Source organism: Lipotes vexillifer, unplaced genomic scaffold (genome assembly GCF_000442215.2).
Source record: "Lipotes vexillifer unplaced genomic scaffold, Lipotes_vexillifer_v1.1 scaffold777, whole genome shotgun sequence".
NCBI lineage: Eukaryota > Metazoa > Chordata > Mammalia > Artiodactyla > Lipotidae > Lipotes > Lipotes vexillifer.
Genome location: NW_006784423.1, coordinates 1,604,818 through 1,624,430, shown reverse-complemented (window position 1 = coordinate 1,624,430; position 19,613 = coordinate 1,604,818). Strand labels below are relative to the sequence as shown.

At 52.3% G+C, this 19,613-nt stretch overlaps 1 protein-coding gene across 1 annotated transcript in view; it reads left to right on the top strand.

Annotated features, from left to right (window-relative positions):
* Positions 1-3,507: 3,507 nt before the first annotated feature.
* NCK2 (NCK adaptor protein 2) overlaps positions 3,508-19,613 on the top strand; it is a 37,941-nt gene continuing 21,835 nt past the window's right edge. The window contains exon 1 of the mRNA XM_007456824.1: positions 3,508-3,753. Coding sequence (XP_007456886.1) covers positions 3,528-3,753 — 226 coding nt within the window. The 5' untranslated portion in view covers positions 3,508-3,527. The remainder of the gene's footprint in view (positions 3,754-19,613) is intronic.

Sequence of the window (19,613 nt, the reverse complement as noted above, 5' to 3'; positions counted from 1 at the left end):
GGTGCTGTGATCCCTGGGGTAGGTGGTTGTTGACCGGGTACTCTGATCCCTGGTGTGGGGTTGTTGTTGATGGGGGGCTGTGATCCCTGGTGTGGGGTTGTTGTTGATGGGGGGCTGTGATCCCTGGGTGGGGTGGTTGTTGATGGGGGGGCTGTGATCCCTGGGGGAGGTGGTTGTTGATTTGATGGACTCCTGAAGCTTTTATACTGATGGGAAGCTTTCATAAGTCAATTACAACAGGTTTAAAGCCCTTTGTTATGTCCAGGGAACAGCTGCTCATTTTTTAGGTGCTTGGAAATTTATTTTTCTTCTGTCCCAGAGTCATAGATTTCCTGGGTGGATTAAGCCTGTCAAAGAGCCTACATTAGTTCTCACCCCCTCCCCAGCTCACCCCAGAAGTGAGCACAGGAGCACAGCCCTGCGCTCAAACCGTGGCTCTGTTGTTCAGCAAGGCACTGAATCTCTGATCCCCTGTCTCCTGAAAGCTCACACTTCCCTGAAAGGCGGGTGTTTGCAGAGTGAATGAGTGCCCCCATGTACTCCAGTGCCCTCCCCCAGACGGAGCAGTGTGCTTAGTTCACGCCCCGGACCCAGGAAGAGCACCTGTGAGGAGGGCTGTCAGAGTCACCTGGGACCTATGACACACTGTGCATGCTCAGGCCCAGCTCCTCGAGGGTCCCATGGGGGTGAAGCCAGGCACAGCATTTTCTAGGTTCCCTCCCGTGTGCTGTTCGATGTGCACTGAGACCTTCCAGGCCCAGCCAGTGCCTTACTTACCTGCTTTTCATGTAGTTAAGTCGTGCAGAAAATTTATAAACTGTTTTGACTGGTCTTAAGTGATGGGCTGTTCTTGTTAAAGTCTCTTTTTGAAACTGTAATTAAGACACAAACCCGGTATTCAAATAAAACATTCTCTGCAGCCCATTCCTATTACTGTTCTGGTCCCTCACATTATTATTGCAAAAAGAGAAACGACCTTCATGACCTTCAGAAATCTAACGTGACAATGAGTTCAGTGTGTAAGGAGATACGGCGTGGACTTGAGATTTTCTGAAAGTAGATAACACTGTTGTCTACGATTTGGAATGTGTAAACACTCTTCTTGGATATTGTGTACATTATGCATAAGGTTTATGAAACATCTCCTCCTTCCCCAAAGGTTTTTTTATCTCTAAATTTGGAAGTTAATTCATGGAAGAGGAGAACATGTATGATTTATAAGTGTCTTTAGCATCTAGCAGGAAGTGTCATGTGGTTTAAAAATGGGATTCATGCTTTTGTGGAGTCAGTGCGCGAGGTGCCCTCTGTCTTCCTGAAGCCATCCCTATAAATGATGAGAACTCCCCTCTGTCAGAAAAGAAGGGGATCTGAGTCAGTAGGCTTTCCATTATTCATCTCTTCCTAGTTTTGAGTAAACTTCTAGTCATTTAAAGGACTGAATGTTGAATTTTTCTGCTGCAAAAATGCCTGCCTTCTACCCGAGAAGTTACGAAATAGCTCATAACTGTATTCATTACAGTCGTTCAGGTATACCTTTGCCATTTATTACTTCCAGGATTGACTTAACTAGGTATGCAATGTACTGTATTTTTTTGTTTAATAAATTTTTAATTTTGGAGTAATTTTTTATTACAGTTCACTCTTGGTATTGAATGTTTTATGGGTCTTGACAAACGTGTCATGAGATGTGTCCACTGCTATAGTATTGTGCAGAATTGTCTCACTGCCCTAAAAATCCCTGTGCTGCACCTAATCACCCCTCTCTCCCCTGTGCCCTTGACCACTACTGATCTTTGTAATGTCTCTGTAGTTTTCCCACTTCCAGAATGTTATATTCTTGGAATTATTAAAGAAAAACTGACACTCGTTAAAGAACGGTCAAGCAGACTTTACTCAGGGGAGGACTCCGAGGGATTTTTGCCATAGGGGAGAGAGATTGGGCTCAGCCCCACATACAAGAAGGAAGAGTAGGGATTTATAGCCCAGGAGCTGGGTGGGGAGTAGATGGATGGAAAACTACTAAGAGGAAACATCAGAGGTAAGGGGGGATTCTGGCTGCACTGACCTAACAGGGTCCTTCCTGAAAACAGGCCAGGATGGTCAGACATCACCTGGGTGAGGGTGGAGGATTCTGGCTGAACCAACTCAGCAGGATTCTTGCTAAAATTGGGCAATGGACATGGAAGTACAGACACAGAAATACAGTAGTCAAGGCCTAGTCTGGGAAGGGATTCAGAGGGAGCCTGACGAACGTTTGGTCGAGGAGAGAGTCTTTGTGAGAATCATACAGTCTCACCCTTTTCAGACGGGCTTCTCCCACTTAGTCGTGTGCATTTGAAGTTCCTTCATGTCTTTTCATGGCTTCACAGCTCATTTGTTGTTTTTTAAAAAATTTTTTTTATTTTAGGCTGCATTGGGTCTTTGTTGCTGCTCACGGGCTTTCTCTAGTTGCGGCGAGCGGGGGCTACTCTCTTGCAGTGCGCAGGCCTCTCATTGCAGTGGCTTCTCTTGTTGCGGAGCACGGGCTCTAGGTGCGCAGGCTTCAGTAGCTGTGGCACGCAGGCTCAGTAGTTGTGGCTTGTGGGCTCTAGAGCACAGGCTCAGTAGCTGTGGCGCATGGGCTTAGTTGCTCCGCAGCATATGGGACCTTCCCAGACCAGGACTCAAACCCGTGTCCCCTGCATTGGCAGGTGGATTCTTATCCACTGCACCACCAGGGAAGCCCAGCTCATTTGTTTTTATCACTGAGTAATATTCCATTATCTGGACGGACCACAGTTTATTTGTCTATCACCAACTGAAGGACATCTTGATGGCTTCCAAATTGTGGCAATTATGAATGAAGCTGCTATAAACATCTGTGTTTCAAGTTCCAGGAATAATTTTATATTTAGGAAAAAGCTGCAAAGATAGTGCAAAGCATTCCTGACACCCCGCACTCAGTTTCCCTTCGTGCTAACGTCTTACCTGACCAGGGACATTTGTCAAAAGTGAGAGATTAACGTTGGTTAGTGGTAGACTATTGACTAGCTTCACTGGGGTTTCACTAATTTTCATGTTTTAGGGTCCAATCCAGGATACCACATTGCGGTTTGGGTGTGTCACGGTCATTAAATATGGTCATAAAAGTCAGCTCATCCTGAGAAAATGGATGTAGAGATATCAGCTATAAGGATCTGGTGTTACTTAATCTAGTGAACACGTTTAATTGTGATACAGTTATTTCGAATTTTTTGGAAAGTTTTCTGTTGTTTTTGTTTGTTTTTAGCAGAGCAGCAGAACTCCCCATGTGCAAAATTAAGATTCGCTTTATAAGGTCACCGTTTCTAAACAGCATATACTAAAGCTTGTTGAAAGGAGGTCATCTTAAGGTCGAGTATTTGAGACCCTGGAGACAGCTGCTTGCCGAGCCGTAACAAAAGCTTGTCCGGGTGTAGTTTTCCGAGTGGATGCAGGAGCCATGGCGCTTGGCCGGGTGTCTAATGAGCCTCTCCCAATGTTCTGCTGGCAGAAGGACTCCATGAAAGATGACAGAGGAGGTCATCGTCATAGCCAAGTGGGACTACGCGGCGCAGCAGGACCAGGAGCTGGACATCAAGAAGAATGAGCGCCTGTGGCTGCTGGACGACTCCAAGACCTGGTGGCGGGTGCGCAACGCGGCCAACAGGACGGGCTACGTGCCGTCCAACTACGTGGAGAGGAAGAACAGCCTGAAGAAGGGCTCCCTCGTGAAGAACCTCAAGGACACGCTCGGTGAGTGGCGGGCGCGCGCGGCAGGACCCGGCCCGGCCTGGAGGGCGGGGGCCTGGTGCTTTCTCAGCGGGATTCAGAGTGGAGGTCATCTCTTTGATTTGCATTTGAGGGCAAACAAAAAAAAAGGTATGTTTTAAGTATTGACATCTTTCTACTTGTCTTTTTAAAAAAATCTCTGGACATTGAGAGATCCAGTGCAGAAATATCCGGCCGGTCATTTCCTAGAGGTTCTCGAGTCTGGGGGTTTACGTGAGCTGGCCTTTCTGTGTGTTTCGGACCTCTCTGCGTGTCTCTGTCTCCTGGCATCAACTTTCTGGAGGGTCCTGAAATGGAATGACCACCTCCGGGCATGTCCCCAGGTCCGCCCAGGTCATCCCATCAAGTCTTTTTCTCTCTCTCGAAATCCTTTGTGTGTGTGGTGTTTGCACATAGAGGAGGAGATGGCAAAAAAGTACTTTGCACCCGGGGAATTTTTCCCCTCTGTTAAATTGGTGGCGTTTCACAGCGCAGTCCTGGACGGTGGCAGCTAAGGTGGGGACTCGAGCGGCGGTGTGATGCGAGGCCGCCAGGGTGACCCGCAGGGGGCCTGCTGGGCGCCCAGCTTTCTTCCCACGCACCTGTTCCCTTCCCTGGTGTCCGGACGTGGGAAAGAGCCCGAGTCCCCTGAAGTTGATGGTGTCCGATCTCGCCTTTGCGTGGGCGTCCTGCAGAGGATGCGACAGGGTGACTTCCTGAAGGTCAGCAGTGCCTCCTTCTGTGAGCACCATGTGGGTGGCCCCCGGGACCGCTGGTTATCACGGAAGAGTTTGCTCTTGAAACAGGTCAATGTTATCACCCACGTTACATTTCCTTGAGACTTTCCTTTTTATTTCTAACAAGAGAATTAGTTTCACTTGAGGGAGGGGAACAGGCAGGAAACCTGAAAAGAAAATTAAACTCTGAATGTGATGAGTGTTGCAAAATATTCATCTTTCATTTTCTGAAATCTTGAAGGGTCCACTGACTCTTCAAAACCAAGTAAAGGGCTTCCCTGGTGGCGCAGTGGTTGGGAGTCTGCCTGCCGATGCAGGGGACGTGGGTTCGTGCCCCGGTCCGGGAAGATCCCACGTGCCGCGGAGCGGCTGGGCCCGTGAGCCGTGGCCGCTGAGCCTGCGCGTCCGGAGCCTGTGCTCCGCAACGGGAGAGGCCACAGCGGTGAGAGGCCCGCGTACCGCAAAAAACAAACAGACGAACAAAACCAAGTAAAGCCTTCATTCATTGGGTAGTAATTTTGTGTTGTGGGTTAGGTTATTTTCACGACTTGGAGAGAGAAATGAGACACTGGCCTGCGTGAGAATCACACCAGCTACCGTAGATTCTGCCTGCTGGAGAAATTCCGTTTTTCATGAGCAATCTGATTCTTTTCCACAAAAGTGACCCTCTTTATCGTTTTCTCCAAGCATGTCACTTGAAAGAAACGTTGTTGTCCTGTGCTTATAACTCTCTATTAACTGTGACTAAGAAATGCGGGAAGCGTGAGTAGGTAAATACTTTAGGAGTGCCCTGCGCTTAATTTTATTTATTTTTTCCAATTTCAGCTTCTCGCCCACTAAAGTACCTTTTTTTGGAGATGCTCAACATTGTTGAGTTGTTTTGTCTTCTTATCCTTTTTCAAAACTACATTCTCAAGATTCTAGTAAAGAATGAAACACCCAGAAATGGAACGGAACGCTGGGCAGTGAAATAAGGCGAGGCAAGCCCTCTGACTTACCTACAGATTCCCTTGAACAGCTCGTCATCCCTCCCTTCAGTTTTTAGAACGAGAAGACAGCTGAGCTCTGAGGCACATCTGGCGCTGGGGTTCGGTTTTTCACGAGTGGCAGTCAGTCCCCGGGGCTCCTCTCAGAGCTCGGGGGGCCTGGCTCAGCCAGCCTGTCCTCGTGTGGGTGCCAGGCTGGCTCCCCCGCCCCGACAGATGGCCCCCCAGCTCTGCGGGCACACGTCTCCTTCCACAGAGCCAGCCAAGTTCCATTTTGGGAGAACACAGATTGTTAGAAAGCTCTTCCTTAAATAGAATCAAAGTTGGCTTCTCTTTAACCCTCCCCCCTCGGCTCTCCTTGGCCCTCGAGAGCCGTGCTGGGGAGACCTGCTGCTCTTCTGTGGACTGACCACCCCTTTCCAGGCCTCCTCCCCCGTCAGGCACATTACTGCCTTGGAAACGTTTGTACCTAGCATTATTTAATGTAAAAAAACACCAACAAAGCTATGTTCTGAACGTCCATATCTATCCGCGGCAGTTAATATTTGTAGTCTAGAGACTGTTGGAGGTCAGTATGCCCATTGCCGGGGAGAAATGCCTCCATTCATTGTCTTTTTTGCTTCCATGTGTTTGTCGTGGTCACCCAGAACCTTGCTTTTGTTGGACAAAGAGAGACCTTGTTGTCTCGGCATGAGTTTTCCACTGCCCCCCTTGAACGGTGTCACAGAGAAGGGAGGTACCCCGACAAGAACCACCGTGGCGGTGTGACTTATCATTTCTCCATCGTCAGACCTGACAAGGCGCCAGCGTCGAGAAGGAAGGTGGGAAAACTTTCCGCAGCCTCTCCTGCCACCCACTGGTCTCCGTTACAGAGAAGACTGGAGCTAAAGCATCCGTGGCTTCCTGTGTAAATTACCATGACGGGCGTGCTGTTGGAATTATAGTGTGATCACAGACTGATTACGCACCCAGCAGAAGTTCTCTCTACTGTGTATTAGAAGGAGTGAAAACAACGCCAAAGACACCACCACACATGTTGACCTTCTAATAGCGACTCATGACATCATCCACATTTGTAATTCTAGTGCCATGGAAATCCACCCAGTTTCTAAAGCCGTGGTTAAGATTTCCCCGGCAGGCACCTGGTTTGAAACACAATAGCACCGGACTCCCCGTCAAAGTCCTTGTGTTCTCCTTGTGTGCTGGCATCTCTAACTGCCAGGGACCGTGACTTGGCAGAGCTCTCTCCTGCTTCCCTGTATCCCTGTGCTGTGCTGAGGTCGGTCACCAATTTAATTTAATCGCATGTAATAGTTTGTTACAGTAACCTCCAGAAAGCGGTACCTTTCCCGAAAAGTTCTCTCCATTAGGAAAGGACTAACGCTCTTCCTTTTCCCTTAGTAATTTATAATTAAATAAAACAGTATGAGCTCGTGTTTGTAGACGGGTAGCACGTTGATACACTAGGTCTCCTCTCACGTTCAGCTTATGATCACAATTAGTCAGAGAGCTTTTCCACAGACAACAAGGAGCCGTCCTCAAGAACTGTTCCTGCTGGCAGAGCCCAGGCGATGTTTTGAAAGGCTCGCTGCATTCCTGGGCTCCGGCCTGGCCTTGGTGTTTTACACGACCCGACTCATAAAGCCATGCAGGTTAGGTGCTGGAAAGTGTTGTGCTAAATCTTGCGAGATGGGGAAGCTGCTCCCAGGGAGGGATTTTACTGAAGAACGGCTTTTGTCACCACTTGACGACGGCAGCTGGAACCCGCCGAAGCCCCAAAGGTTAACTGTCTTCGCGATGGTTGCCTTAGGCCCAGGTGCTGACTTGGGCTACCCAGGAAGCTACGGATCCATTTATAACCTGTTAGCATCCGCCCGTGGAGGGTTTCTTCCAAGGCACACACATCCTTCGCTGACCACCCTCCTGCGGCATGTGGAACCAGAAGTGAGCTGCCCCCGGGGCTGCCGCTTTAGCCTTGGCCCCAGTGTGACCCTGCCTGAGGCCAGTTAGTCACCTGCCAGTGGTGAGCTCCGGACCGGTCCCCACCTCTGCGACTCCAAGGCAGACCTGGGAGCAGAGAGCGGCCACGGTGGGGGGACCAGTGCTCACTAACTGAAAGAGCCCTTGCGCGGTTTGGGTTGATGCTTTTGGTCGGGGAGGGGCGGTTCCTGGGGGTGAGGTTCCCAGGGTTCCTCGAGGCATATCCGTATACGGTTGAGCGTCTTCCCCAAGAGAAGGCGTGTGACAGAGACGGGTCACATGCCTTTAGCTTGAACTTGGGTTTTTTCCACCAGGTTGACTATCAGGGCTTACCGGGTGGGCGTTTGATAGGGCTGCGTCACAGAGAGGAGCAGCTAGGGTGTTAGAGGGAATCCTAGTGATCCTGGGTTCCCTGTTTTAGAGATGAAAACCAGGGCCTTACTAGCAAAACCGGAGTAGGGTCTGAGTATGACAGTGTTCGTGTATCGGTGTTAACGTCCCGGTTTTGTGTCGAGGATGCCCTTGTGTGTGGAGATGCCACCAAGTGTTGAGGTGATGGGACAGGACGCTGGCAGCTTACTCTCAGATAGTTCAGGGAAAATGACGTCCTTTGTGCTGTTCTTACAACTTATCTGTACATTGAACAAACGGGCAGACATAGAGTGGTTTAGGGACTACCCCAGGCCGTGATGCTGGATCATAGCAGGGGAGAGGTTATACCTCGGGCTTCCTGTTCTATCCAGGCATCTGCGGTGCCGCAGGGCCTGACATTCGTCGTCAGTCTTTCAGAGATCAGAGGATCGCCGAGGGCCTGCTGTGATTGGACCTAACTCGCGAGGTTGCCGCCGGGTGTGAATGTGCCAACGGTTCCCCAGGACTTGGTTCAGAACTTTCCGTAATCATCCAGCAGCTTCCCGCCATATCACTGGCAGGCAGGTGAGGGGACCCTGCTCCCTGCCGGACCGGCCCAGGCTGCTCTGTGCCAGTTCAATGTAGGCACTTTTGTTATAACAGAGATAGGGCGAGAGATGGGCTCCAGCCTCCGTGATGGTGAGGCCATGGGGGGATTTTCTTTCCGGCACCGCAGGACTGTGGGTCTTTGCTGTGATCAGAAGCGTTCTCAGTAGGGCTGAAGCAGGGCAGGCGATCTGTCCAGATGAGCCACGGGTGATGGATGCTGTAGTCGCTGGTTGTCGCAGGCTGAGTTGGAGTCGTCCCTCCCTCTCTCCATCCCTTGGAAATGCTTCTAAGCCACCTGGTTCCCCGCTGAGCGACTTTTGGGAACAATAACCGAAGGCTTTGAAACAGGGATGCAGACGTGGTGTCGGGATCGGCTCCGTGTCACAGGGTGTGTGTGGATCAGACGGGGCGGGGCCGGCTGGACGTTCTTTCATCTGGTGGGTAGAGTTCAGCCCCTGACTCTCTGCAGCCTGTGATGTAACTGGGAGAGTAACAGTGGCCTGGATGCGCGGGGGTCATTAGGACAGTGGCGCTGCCCCTCCTGGCCCACCAGAAACGGCTGGATGAGGCCACTGGGGCCTCACTTATCCTTGCGGAAGCAGCATACATAGGAGGGTGAGGCTGGGGTCTTTTCAGATCCAGGCTCGGCACACGCCCACACGCCGGTAGAGCAATTTGGGGCAAGCCATGGAAGCCGCAAAGCCTCAGCTGCAGCGTCTGTTGGGCGGGGTAAGGGACCACTTGTCTCATCAGATGGTTGAGACTGAAATCCTTCACGTGAAGGATGCTCGGGGCTGGTCTTCGGTGGAGGGAGAGGCAGAGGCTGGGAGCAGGGGGCGTGTGGGAGGACAGTCAGTGAGCCGGCGGCACTGAGGGCCCTGGGTGACCCACACTGGGGAGGCCCCCTTCATTAGGCCTGTTGCTTTTGAAAAGGGGAGCCCCAGCAGTTGTCCTGTGGTGGACGGGGTGGTGGCCGTCGGGGTGTATGGCAGGCATCTTGATTCTGGTCCTCGGGGTGGGAGTGGCGGTGCCAGTGTGTCAGCAGGAGGCTGGGGATGAGACCTCAGGGTGGCCCGCGGGGATGTCACCAGCCCTGGGCTTCGCAGGGAAGGCCCAGAACTCTGTGCCAACTGGGTGTGAAGCAGCAGGTTAGTCACAGGTGACTCGAGGGTTTCCAGCCTGAATGAACAGCCAGCAGAAAGACCAGAGGGCCGTGATGACGAGACGCGTTGGAGTTGATGGCAGGCCCTTCGGTGGGAATGTTTCACGCTTCAGGCATGAGTCTCAACTTCAGGAGACAAAATTCAGATTTTCGCTGTCACATACGGGCTGTGCTGACGGGAAGCTTAGTTTTTGACCCGTATAAATAGTTCTGTCTCGGCCTGCAGGGGAGCCCTGGCGTTTGAGGCATTTCGCGAGGTTCCTCCACCAAGCTTCCACTCCGCTGTGGTCTCGGGGGCTGGTCCCAGGCCTCCGTCTACTTTCTACAGCCGCCCCCAAGCCCTCCCCTGGGAGGGAGGCCCTGTGACAGCCGGTGCCTGGGACCCGCGGGCTCCATAACCACCATCCCTGCGCTCCCGACACCCATGTCACGCCCGAAGCCGAAAGAAAAGCTTAATGCAGCAGAAAAATTCAACCCGAGACCCGGAACTGATGTCATGTGCGTTTTCCAGTGTGTAGGCAGTGATAACGATTTCTGTGTGTCTCTCTGGTGCTACCTACCTGTATACCTTTTTGTTTAATCTTCCCAGTAACCCTCAGAGGAGTATACTAAACATCCTTTTATTTCACGTGAAAAAAATGAGACTCGGAGGTTAAGGGATGTGTGTGCCCAAGAACACACAGTAAGTGATGGGTTGAAATTCAAAGCAGGTCTGCCCGACTCCTCAAGCTCTGCTATTGTTGGTGAGCCTCGGGGGGTTGGGGATTCAGATTGCGGGGAGCCCTGTGGGGTGAGGGGAATGCTGCCTGCTTGGCATCGGTATTGGTGCATCCAGTCGCTCCCTGGTGCCACCTGCACGGCTGGGTTGGTTTTCTCCCGCGCTTGCTGCAGCCCCTGGGACTCGAGGGGACCAGCTGCTTCATGAGCATCGTTTCCTCCCGGCCCTGGGGGTTCACTTATCAATAACCGCCTGGTTCCTTCACATTGACGGAAGCAGGAGCCTTTAATTAAAATGATTCGGAAGCCGAATGTCCCGGGAACACACCTGCTTTTCCTCAGATCGATTCTTATTTTGGCAGCAGTTGTGTCGGCAGCAGGCATGTTCAGGGGGTCTGCGCGCGTGAGATTTCAGCCGTCTTTGCCGTTCACAGGCTCTTTGTGTGACACGGGTTTCTGCACTCAGGTAGTCCTCAGAATTATCATCTCTGAAATGCCTGTCTTTTATAAAACTATTCATTGAAGACTGGCATACTTATTAAAAAAAAGAAAATTGGAAAATAGAAAAAAACAAAAATCACCTGTGATCATATCACCCAGAAATAATCACTGTTGGCATTTGCATCTGTTTGCTAAGTGTTTCTACACACGTAAAATCAGGTTGCAGGCGTATTCTTCCTGGCATCAAAACCACCGTCACCAGGCAGTCAGTCCTGAAACGTCTACCCGTCGGCGGAAGCCTGATCGCGACACGTGCTGGAAAGGACCTTTGCCGAGTGAGTTTGGTCCACGCCTCCCGGTTCCTTAGTGGTCAGGATGCTCTGTATAAAACCGACGAGGAGAAGCTGATTCTTTATAGGGCATTTGTCTTACAAGTAGTTTGGTTTCCTAGGTTGAATGTCCATAAAGAATAAGCAAAGTACCGTTAGTCTTTTTTACATGTCACTTAAACATATTTCCTAAACTCAGTCACCTTCTAAGGAATCAGCACAAAAAGTACAAAGTACGTTTCTCTCACTTAAAGTGCAGAGCCAGACCACGCCCCATGAAACGTTTGTATGTAACATGCAAAGAAGATTGACAGATGGCAATTTGATTTTAAAGGTCCAGCTTCTCCAAACTATCACCTCTTCCCCGTATTAAAGCAGGGACCCTGGGTTTTCAGAGCTGCCTTTAACACTTGAGGTTGACCTTTTCGGTCTCTGTTGTATAATCTACCGTTGTACGAACCCAAATTACGTATTATGCGGCATAACTTAGAACTCTTTAGAATTCTGTCTTGCGAGATCGTTCACGGTACAACTGACCCGCCAAACGTAATGCCCACAGACTACGGAAACGTCTGCAGCGACTGTGGTGCCAGCGCCCAAAATAAACTTGGATTTGTTTGCATATATCGTAAGTGTCCAAGTATTTAGAACAGGAAACGTAAAACAACTCACAACGGATTAGTGGGAGGATAATTAGAGAGGAAATAGAGACAGATTGTTCAAAAGAATGCTAATGAGAAGAGCCAGGAGAGGGGATGGGGAAGGAGGAGGGGTCTACGCCTGGGAGATAGAGGGGAAGCAGGTGTGCGGTGACACGGGGTCTTGAAGCCAGACACGCCGGCCCCCGGACCCCTCGTGCCCCAAGGAAGGACAAGGACACCATGTAAAGCACTTCCCAGTGTCTTTCCCAGCGACTGGCACCTGGCTTGCTTCTTATAGAAATGATCGTTTTTCTAAAGAACATCGATACCAGCCTTTCTGGACTCAAAGTTACTCAAGTGGGAGCCTTCGGTTTTAGGATAGAGAAAACATGGACTACAGATGCTGAGAATTAAGTAAAATCTTCTCTCTGTGTTTCCAACTGCGCTTCCCCATATGGCCCGCACCCAGTTTCAGATCTCGTCCATATGTCTCGAACGTTCCTCTTGCCTATTACACGCTCGTGTCTGTCGCCGCGGCCGGTGTGGGGTGCAGGGGGGTTTTGTTCAGGACGGGTGCCGTGGTGCCGACTGGAGAGCCTCTGGGGCTGCTGGAAGGCCAACCAGGCGCCTCCTGCCCTAGGCCCTGTGCCCTGCAGCCACCGCTGCTCTCTGCACGGGCGGGCACCTGCTCACATCACTTTGTCCACAAGCCGCTCCCCTCATCAGCCCCTGCAGCCTGCCGTCCCTCTCTCTCAACTTCCTTTCTCTGCTTCCAAACTCACGGATTCTGTGAGCATCCAGATTGTCCCCCGTGGTTCTCACGGCTGGGAAGCCACCTGGAGGGCAGCTCTTGGTGAGTTTTTGGGCTGGGGGTCTCCTGGAAGCCAGCCATCCTGGGGTGGCTGTTTGCAGGGAACCTCCATTGATTTTCTAGTTTTGGCTTTTTTCAGGGAGCAAAGCAGTCGAGTGTCTAACTTGGAAAATTTACAAGTGGGTGTTTATAGTGGAGCGTGAATTGGTAGTGAAATGGTTGGGGTCCTTAGGCACTGATCTAAAGTGACCGGTCCTGTAGTATTTAGCCCAACATGCTCAGCCAAACACTGGTGACAGGAGTTGGCTGTAGGATCCAAAAGGGCCACTTACGGTTCTTCTGTGGTTGTTTTTGTGTAGCCTAGTATGTACAGTTCAGTTTCAAAAGTGAAGTTCATTCCACACTTTGGGCTCTCTGTGTAGAATTCTTGAATCCTGGAAAGGGCTCTGGAGATAACCTGGTCCACAGCTTTCCTATGAAAATGAGGCACGTTGAGTTACTTGTCCAGGGTAACAAGGTGCTTCACAGCAGAGCCAGGAGCAGGCCTTGGGCCCAGGCAGGGCGCTGCCACAAAAGCCAGCCGGGAACGAGGGCCTGGAGGCCGAGCCCAGCTACATCAGGACCCCTCCCTGGAGCCGGCAGGGGCCTGGCCTCTTAGTAACCAGCGTTCGCCTTGTCCAGGGCAGCGTGTGGTCCCGGAAGCCCTTCTGTCCAGCCTTGGAAGATGGCGTGCCCCTTGCACTTCCTAACTGAAGGCCAGCTTCCACCGAGGAACGTCCTCTCCTGAGATGCTTCAGAGGGGCCCTCGTGTCTTAGCTGCTCCTGACCCAGAGAGCAGGACTGAGGCCAGGCTGTCCCGCAGGAGCATTTGAGGGAGAAAACAGACACGTGCACACCTCCGTGGAGAAAGCACCACCTGTTCTTTTCTCCACCGGACCTTGGCCCTCAACCAGAGGAGCGATAACAGCAGTAAAAGCACCACGACCACAGTCGCGCGGCTCCTGCTGTGTACGGGACGCTGCATTCGGTCCCTTCCTCAGGCTTTGGACCCTCACAGCCGCCCCACCAGTGCCACTGACGTCCCCATGTTACGGCTGCAGAAACGGGAGAAGAGAGTGCAGAACTGCCAAGGCCACAAGCCAGTGGGGCAGGAGCCCTGGAGCGGGGTCAGAACTGGGGTCCGGTTGTCTGCCAGCCACTCGCACCCACCAGTGTGTGTCGTCCCTTTACTCGCTCGCTCTTTTTTGTTGCCATATTTCATTTTGCTGAGCAGGCGTGGGCTCAAAAAGTTGCGCTTGTGAGCTTCTGCCAGGGGCTGACACTGCGTGGTGCTTTAGAAGGTCACGTTGAATCCACTCCCACCCCCGTTCTGCACATTCAGAGATGCTTTGTGCTGATGCAGCAGGTATGTGTGTTGAGAGGTACTGAATATGTATTTTTTATAATTACAATTTTTTAAAAAATTCTTTTCACTAGCATCCGTGCTACCATTTGACTTTCGCATTTGGTTGACCGTCCTGTGTTTCTAAACCAGTTTTTTTCAGGCTTACACGTTCAGTCATGTTATTTGCCTGCCTGCTCACAAGGGAACAGGCTCTCTTAGGGGCAGGGATGGAAATTCCGGTTCTGGGCCCTGGACCCGTGGACCTGTGCGATGGTAGCCTTTGCCCCCGACGCATCTCCGTCTTGTGCTGGCTGCTGGCACATCTGCCCGCTGGAAAGGGGACCATCTGGGCACGTGGATGGTGAATGGCTCCTTTGTCCCCCGGCCAGCTGGCGGCCCGACGTGGGCCGTGTGGATCTGCCACAGGGGTGGCAGCTCCCATCCATCTGATGAAGGCTCCTTCCTCCCCTTGCCCCGTCCTGGACCAGCCCTCCCTGAACTTGGGGGTTCCATACGGCACGTAAGGGCACGTTTCATCGTAGGGTGAGGGGTACGCACCTAAGGTGCGCGTGCCTAGGAATAAAGAAGTAAACCCCCTGGGTTCATGGCAGTTTCGGGGGTGGAGCGTGGAGCCCCCGGTGTTTCCCACAGGCCGTACAGCAGACTGACTCCGCTTTAGGAAAGGACAGTGGTTTTCACCTTCGAAAGCTCGATTTAAGCTGCTAGCAGGAGAAAGGCTCCTGGCCCGACTTTATCCTCAGCCCTTCACCTCCCTGGGGTCTGGCACATCCCGCCCGTCAGGACACATCCCGCTCTTGCTGTCAGGACCTTACAGGGCAAGCGTCTGCTTTGCTGGTGCTGACGTGGCAGCGGCAGGCGCAGGGCTGCAGTTTCATGCGGGTGAAATCGGTCCCCGGGACCGGCTGGACAGTACCAGGCATCTCAGACCTGGGCATGAGAGCCATCACCCAGCTGCTCCAGGTGGCGCCTGCCCTCCTGTCACTCACTCAGAGGCGTGACTGCGGTGCAACCCGCTGGACGTGCAAGCCCAGGGAGGACGAAGCTGGACGCCTAGGGCTGCATTTAGTCCTCCGTCTTGGACACGGCTGGGAAGTGGGGTGTCCTCCTCTTCGAGTGGACCCGGTGCCTGTCAGTGAGGCAGGCGCGGTGCCAGGTGCAGTATCTTCCACCAGTGACGCGGGGACGAGGGTGAGATGGACCAGCGCTGTGCCCTGCCCGCCACAGTCAGGCTGCCTCCGCCGGGCGCGTCTCTGCCCCTCCCTCCCCTCCCCGTCCCCTCCCTGGGCCTCTGCCCAGTCTCCACCCCCGTTCTCCACACACTCTGCATCCTTCCCAGGCTTGCACGTCCAGCAGGTAGCAGCGGTTGCGCCTCTGAGGGACAGGAGGGGCGGGTGCCACCTGGGGCAGCCACGCCCCAGTCCGCTTGGCCTGAGCCCCGGCCGGCTCTCGGATGCTCTGCACTGACCAGCCCGTCGCTCTCCGGGCTGCCCTGGGGGGTTCCTCCGAGACCCACCTCGGGTGGGGCCGGTGGCCCTGGGTCCCCGTGCAGAGCAGAGCAGAAGTCCAGTTCAGGGGGGGCTTCGGTCGGTTAGGCCTAACGTCCATGCCACCCAGAATTACAGACCTCGAGTGCGGGCTCTTGGGGTAGATATTCAACCCCAGGCTGCTCTGGGATTAGGAAGCATGGCCTGTGTCTGCTCACCCCCGCGCACAAGCCTGGGGGCTCCCCAACTTTTGCTCTGTTTTCTGCGGCGTACTCACCCAAGCATACCTGTTTTCTCAGGGGGGCTCACCAGTTTGGCGTATTTCAGGAGGTGAGGTGGAAGCAGGGGAACGAGAGTGGGGAAGGGTCATTTTATTTTTTCCAGAGCCCTTAATCGAAGTGACAGAAATCAACTCAAAAGTAGCTAAAGAAAAATAACAGGAAGAGGAAGGGGAATTTAAAGAGGGATCAGCTCACATCATTGGGAAGCGCGGTCGGACTCCCGGGCTCGACTCCTGTCATCCAGGTTCTGTGTCTGTCTCGGGGCCTCTTCGTCACACAGGCGCCTACAGGTGTGGCTGACTCTTGAGAGCCGGTCCCCCCCACCCCAGACTGCAGGGGGAGTTCTGATCTGAGCCCTGGGGATGGGCCCTGCTGAGACCACAAGTGGAGAGGAACTGTTGGATAGAGATGGCGTAGAGGGTATGGAACAGATTAAAGCAAGAGAGAACTACTGCATTAATCCTAAATGGTGGCCCTTCAGAAAATCCTTAAGTGTAGTAAATGTGAGGTTTTTTCCTTTATTCAGATACTCGACTGTGAATTCTGGCCCTAGATATTCTCTGAGTAGTGGAAGCTAGTCTGAAAAACTAGATACAAACTAAATGAACGTATAGGACCGTGAATAGCTATTAGGAGCCAAACATTAAATGTGTCCTCTTACATGAAAAGTTATTTCAGCTACTTTGTACCTGAACCAATCTTGTCAGACCTCCTTAGCATTAGTGATAAAAAGCTTTTGTATTAATAATTTCAGTTGACATTCCTAACCCTGATGGGGAAAAAGCCCCACAAATTAATAACCTCTACGCTTAACTTAGTATCAATGACATTTTAAGTGCAAGGAAATTTTCTACTTGCATCTGGTTTATGTCACAAATCTGATTAGTAGCAAAAATAAAATGGCTTTGCCATAGAGCTCCTGAAACTCAGGTGTGCTGTGTCTAAATGTATGGGCTGGAATACTTGTATGAACTGTCAAATTTGTTTGGCATTTTATCTTAAATCTCCAGAATTCCAGCTGGAAGATGACAGAACATATTTTAAAGTCGTCTGCTATAACATCCCTTTATCTTTTTTCTTTTTGCGGTACGCGGGCCTCTCACTGCTGTGGACTCTCCCGCTGCGGAGCACAGGCTCCGGACGCGCAGGCTCAGCGGCCATGGCTCACGGGCCCAGCCGCCCCGCGGCATGTGGGATCCTCCCGGACCGGGGCGCGAACCCGCGTCCCCTGCATCGGCAGGCGGACTCTCAACCGCTGCGCCACCAGGGAAGCCCTTGCTTTTTTTTTTTTTTAAATAGTGATTTCCATTCCTTCTTTGTTCTTTCCTCGTGGAAGGTATGGCAGTTTATACACTATTGAACGAGCTTAGAGAAAGTTAACTTTGCAGGAAGAAAGTTACTTAACATCACCGAATGCAACGTGCTGGCAGTAGGAAAGGTTTCCTAGTGGCTGTGTTCTGCAGATTCTCATCCATGATGTGATGGGTCCAGTGCGGGCCGCATCAACACCTGCAACAAAACGTCCAAACACCACATTCTGTACGGTGGAGGATTTTACGATGAACTTGAGAACTAAAAGAGACGCACACCATTTGAATTCATCCTAGATCTTGTGAAAACATGTTAGTGCTCTCCGGGCCTCGGTCCGTCCATCGTGGCCTGGCCGGAGCTGCCTGGGTGTCCCGCACCACGTGGTCGGTACCCGAGGCCAGGGTGTGGTGAGGAATGTGGCCAGCTGCTCTGGGAGGTGCTTCTGTCTGCGGCCCAGGCTGCCCCGGAATCCGTGCTCTGGCCCTGGGGAGCAGGCCTTGGAAAGGGCCAGGAAGCGCGTTCTCCCAAATGTGGCCCAGAGAGGGGGCGAGCGGAAGCCCTGGTTAGTGAGGGCATCTGGTGGGCCAGGTCCTGGTTAGTTACTGTTCAGTAGGTGAAGATGGGCTGGGACTTGGCAGAAGGGGTGTGAGGCTCTTGCCTCTCCTGTCGGGAAAAATGTGAAATCACAGAAGGAAGTTAATCACGTTATCCTTGTTAAAATCAAAACACACATTGGAGTCAGGTTGTGTTTTTGATACAACTGGAAGGAGGAGGTGGTCTGACTTGAATGAACGAAGAAAAAGAAAGCAGATGTGGGGAAATACACAGAGAAAGTGGGGAGCAGGGGAGTTCCCACACTGCCTCCTTCCCTAAAAGATAACGGATTTGCCTTTGAATTAGAGCCTGGACGCCTAGGCCGTCCACAGCTTGGAGCTCACACACGGGTCTCTGACCCCTCTGACCTGGCATCTCGTAGCTGGCACGCGGCGGCAGTCACGTGGCCTCTGGTGAGGTCCAGGCAGGGGGAGATAACGGGGTCCTGAACCTCCAGAGCCTGCTCGTTCGACGTCCTTGTGATCGCGGCCGCCTGACTCTCCGGAGCCATTCACCTGGTTGTCCTCATTCAGAAAGGCCGCCCTGGCTGCTGGTGGGTGGGTCCCCTTCCCTCTGACGCCTTCCTCCTCCCTCCTGCTGTGCCTCGGGGCTCCCCGGGGCTCCCAGCCCTTCGGCCCCATCCACCCGGGCTCTGGCCTCGGGCAGAATCGGGGTCAGGGAAGAACTGGGGAAAAGAGGAAACGGAGCGCCTTTGTCAACAACCCAGGCGACTTTGTTCTATGTACGCATTTCCACCCGACGCCCCCTCCAGCCTGCCCCAGCTGTCCCCAAACTTGTCCTGGGGCCCCGGCCTGTTGCTCCTAATGTATTTCTTATCCCAAACCTTCTTTCCGTAACCTCAGCCTCACTTCCACCCGGACACACAGGGCCCACTTCATTCCCTAGAATCAGAGGAAGTGTTCATCACAGTTTGGGAGGGTGCGTGAGGGGATCTTGAAACCCCATTTCAGAGCCCTGAATGCATTTGCCCATGGAAATCATGACACAAGTAACGAGCATCTGCCATCACGCTTCACACTAGCCTCTAACGGAACTGTGCATCTTGACGACTCTGGATTAAATAGGCTTTCATTGGATCACGGTCTGTCTGTGCCACTCCACTGGCTGCGTGTGTTGGGCCAGTTCCCTGGTCTCGTTCAGCCTCGGTTTCCCCATCTGCAGAAATGGGGGGAGCCGGGTCTGTCAGAGGACCGTCGTGAGGCCCAGATCATGTAGATGTCAGTGAGGCCGGGCCCCTCCCTACCCGCCCCTGACACACACCTGCCTCCTGCTTTCACTGCACCAGCCGCCATGTATCTCTGCTCCCGTAAGATAATGTTTCCCAGGTGCCAAACGCCTGACGGGCAAAGTTTCTGTTTGGGTGGCCGTCTGGCACGTAGGGTCACGGCCAAGAGTGTTCAGAGAGGACATAGACCCTCTCCTGGTAAAATACCTGAGGAAAAAGTAATTCAACACCCAGCTCAACACCAGTTAGTAAGAGTAATAATTGTCATTCATAAAGCACGTTCTGTGCTTTATATGTATAATCTGAATTTGGGTACCTGTTTTAGGCTGATTTGTCCACCCTCAAAATTCATATGTTGATGTCCCATTCCCCAGAATCTCAAAGTGTGACTGTATTTGTATAGGGCCTTTAAACAGGTAATTAAGTTTAAATGAGGTTTCTTAGTGTGGCCCTAATTCAGCATGACTGGTGTCCTGTAAGGAGAGGGAATTAGGACGCAGAATGCAGACGCAGTGAGAAGGCAGCCGTCTGTAAGCCAGGGAGAGAGGCCTCCGAAGGAATCAGCCCTGTTGACCCTTCGTCTGTGACTTCCAGCCCCCAGAACCATGAGAAAACACGTTTCTGTTGTCGAAGACCCCCAGTCTGTTACGGCCCCCCCTCACAGACTGATCCAGTGCCATCGTCCACATTTTAGGGTAAGAAAACTAAGACCCAGAGAGACTAAGTAACTTGCCCAAGAGCACACAGCTAATTAGTGGCT